The 3,266-nt window shown below is 39.9% G+C and overlaps 1 protein-coding gene across 3 annotated transcripts in view; it reads left to right on the top strand.

The window, feature by feature from the left end:
• The window catches only part of KIF6 (kinesin family member 6), a 386,472-nt gene that overhangs the window by 12,327 nt on the left and 370,879 nt on the right, over positions 1-3,266 (top strand). For all 3 annotated transcript variants that reach the window (XM_011944312.1, XM_011944316.1, XM_011944305.1), the window contains exon 3: positions 2,624-2,698. In XM_011944312.1, coding sequence (XP_011799702.1) covers positions 2,624-2,698 — 75 coding nt within the window. The remainder of the gene's footprint in view (positions 1-2,623; positions 2,699-3,266) is intronic.

Consider the following 3,266-nt stretch of genomic DNA (forward strand, 5'->3'; position numbering starts at 1 on the left):
TGATCTATGTGGCTGGAGAAGAGTAAGCAAGAGGTAGACGGGAGTAAGCATGAGTAGAGTAAGCATGAGGAGTAGAGTAAGCATGAGGCAGCAGAATGGCCAAATCACATAGAGCCCTATAAGTCATTGTGAGGACTCGAACTTTCCCCCAAAGTGCCATGAGAAGGCAATGGAGGGCTTTGAGCAGAAGAATGAAATTATCTCACTTATATTTTAGCAGGATCCCTCTTATTGACATGGCTGGAAGTTAGCAGGATCCCTCTTACTGACATGTGGAAAGCAGGCTGGAAGGGGGAAAAGGAGACTATGTTAGACTGTTGCAAGAGAGACCAGGCAAGAAATTATGGTAGTGTGGACCAAGGTGGTAACAGTGGAAATGTTGAGAAATAATTGAATTCTGGATATATTGTGAAGGTCTCAGCTGACAGAGTTTGCTGATGGATTGGACATAGAGTGTAGTAGAAACAGAGGAGTCAAGCAGATCCTAATGGTTTTGGACTGAACATTTAGAGGGATAGAGCTGTTGTTTTCTGGGAGGAGGAAGAGCACAGGAAGTGCACCATTCTTTAGGGTGGGAAGAAGTCAGCATATGCTGAGTTTGAAATGGAGTTTAGAAAAAGCCTTCTCAAGTTCCTAACGAATGAAAGGACCTCCTAAGAATCAGGAAACTTAAGTTATGTCACAAGGAATATTATTGATGAGCTCTAAGACCCTGAGTAATTACTTTATCTCTGTGGATCTCGATTTCTTCCTCTGTTAATCATTAGACTGAACGCGTTAAAATCCCTTCTAACTCCGTGATTCTATTGTGCTCCTCAGTGGTTTTCAGAAGACAGCTGACCAAAATGCCTTTTCAGATTACTATGCAACTACATTGTATAAAATGCAATATTTTGGGATGATGACGTTTGATGTTTAATATACCATTAATGGTTTATTGTAAACTTGGGTGCTAAAATCGTTCTCTAAAATGTGTGGGGAAAAGTCAATAAAAAGAGAGATCTGGATTGCTTGTGTTTCTACCACTTGTTATTTTAAATAGTGGAGGGTGTCATTTTTCCCCAAGGAATTCAATATGCTTTATAGATATTATACTAAAATTACATTTTAGTTTAATTTAAATCTTGTTAGAAGTGACTGGTACATGGTAGGCCCTCAGTATGTGTTTGTGGAATGAATAGATGAATTAGAATGAAAATGCTATCATTACTTTTACACAAGGTACCTTTCAGAAGATATTCTGTATGTGATTCACTGCCTTCTTTAAAACTTCTGCCATCTCTTTTATTTACATGGTAGTAGATATAATTACTCTTTTTTAAGGAAATGGGGTAGAAAATGGCTAATTGATTCACCCAGTCATCACCCATTTGATAAAAGAAGTGAACCAGCCTTATCATAATTCTCAAAAGCTGAGAATATGTGCTCAGACCTCATACTACACAGTGCTCTGAAGAGCAGTTCAGCAGCTATGTATTATGTTGACCTCTGTGTTATGTTGGTGTTCATATCTGAAGCTGTGATACGTCTGTAGAGTTCTGAGAAGCAGTCTGGACACACTAAACAGTAAATATTACTGTCTAAAACACAATCTTCCCTGCTAAATGACATACTAGCCAGAGTGCCTTAGATTATCTCTTTGTATGGTTCATTGTTTGCTTCTCTAAAATGGAGGCAAGTCAGCTGTCTCTACTAAACTCTGTCTCTACTAAAAATACAAAAATTAGCCAGGCGTGGTGGCGTGCCTGTTATCCCAGCTACTCGGGAGGCTGAGGCAGGAGAATCGCTTGAACCTGGGAGGCGGAGGTTGCAGTGAGCCGAGATCACGCCACTGCACTCCAGCCTGGGTGACAGAGTGAGACTCCATCTGAAAAAAAAAAAAAATAGATTCTGTGTCTTCTACCCCAAGTGTTCCACTGGGCTTGTAATCCAGTACTAAGCTAAGTCAGAGTAGCATTGCAAGAAGAGTGACATTGACACCATACCTCCACCCCCTTCCCCTAAGCCATTGCCAATCTGATTAAACCTTCTCTATGCAGGACAGGTTTATCTTAATTTACTTTTTGACTTTTGACTCATGGTCAACAAAATGGAACAAAACCATCCTGAGAATTAACTGGTTGATGCTAGGATATAGCACCAAATTAGTGGAAAAATAAACTTTAGTTCAAAATACTAAAACTAAGTTCAATAGTCATACAATTCACAGTTGCATTCTTTTCTTCCAGGTCAGACAGCAGAAGTTCCTTGGCTGTTTACATCCTGTTCTTGGATTTCCATTTCATGCAGCTATCTAGTTTTGAATTTCTTGCCAATTGTAGACACTGTCCCTCTTGAGAGCTGAAAAGCACACAATTTGTTATTTGGTTCAAAGCTGCTGCAGCTTTTCAGAGGGATTTATTGTGCAGATCTTGTCAAAGCAATACTGTTTACCCACCATTTGTATACAGGAGTACAACAGCACAGTGTGGTTGAGACTACAGGGCAAACATTGTGCTAAGTTAGGTAAGCCCAGTGATGTAAATATGGGGTAATTTATAAAGCTTTTAGAAAAACAAGGTTTATTAATCCGGTAGTGTTTGGAAGTGCAGCTTTTAAATAATTACTATTTTTCACATTTCAGATTTCAAAGAATTTTTGATCAGGATGCAAACCAAGAGACCATTTTTGAAAACATTGCCAAACCAGTTGCTGGGAGGTAGGATTTCCCATATTTTGTTCAGTGGGCTCATGGCTTTTCATGTTGTCTTCAATTCTCAGATAACTGTGGTAGTGTGCTTAAGTATATGAATTATATACTTAGGCTGCAGGACATGTAATGATGATAGCATTAATACCTTCTGTTCCTATAACCATTTGTTTTAGATTTAGATTCTGAATCTCAAAACAAAACAAAATAACACAGTGAGATAGACTAGCTATTGTTACTCCTATTTGTAAAGATATATAAACCGAGGATCATAGAAATGAAGTGACACTACTCAGGGTTGCATGGGTAGTGGTGGCAGAGTCCTAGACGATTTTTGGACTGCGAAGTTCAGTGTTCTTTCCTCAGTACAGTACAGTACTTCAAACATACGGTTAGATGGACAAAGGATAAGGTATGGGTGGTACCTGGGAGGCTAATGATGCTGGCCCGGCTCTACCTCAGTGTCATTTCAAAGCTTGGCGCTGTGAGGTGTGGGGTGTCAGACTGCCCCTAGTGGGGGATGTCTCCCAGTTAGGCTACTCAGGGGTCAGGGACCCACTTGAGCAGGCAGTCTGTC

The sequence above is a fragment of the Colobus angolensis genome, unplaced genomic scaffold (genome assembly GCF_000951035.1).
Source record: "Colobus angolensis palliatus isolate OR3802 unplaced genomic scaffold, Cang.pa_1.0 Scaffold105, whole genome shotgun sequence".
Taxonomy (NCBI): domain Eukaryota; kingdom Metazoa; phylum Chordata; class Mammalia; order Primates; family Cercopithecidae; genus Colobus; species Colobus angolensis.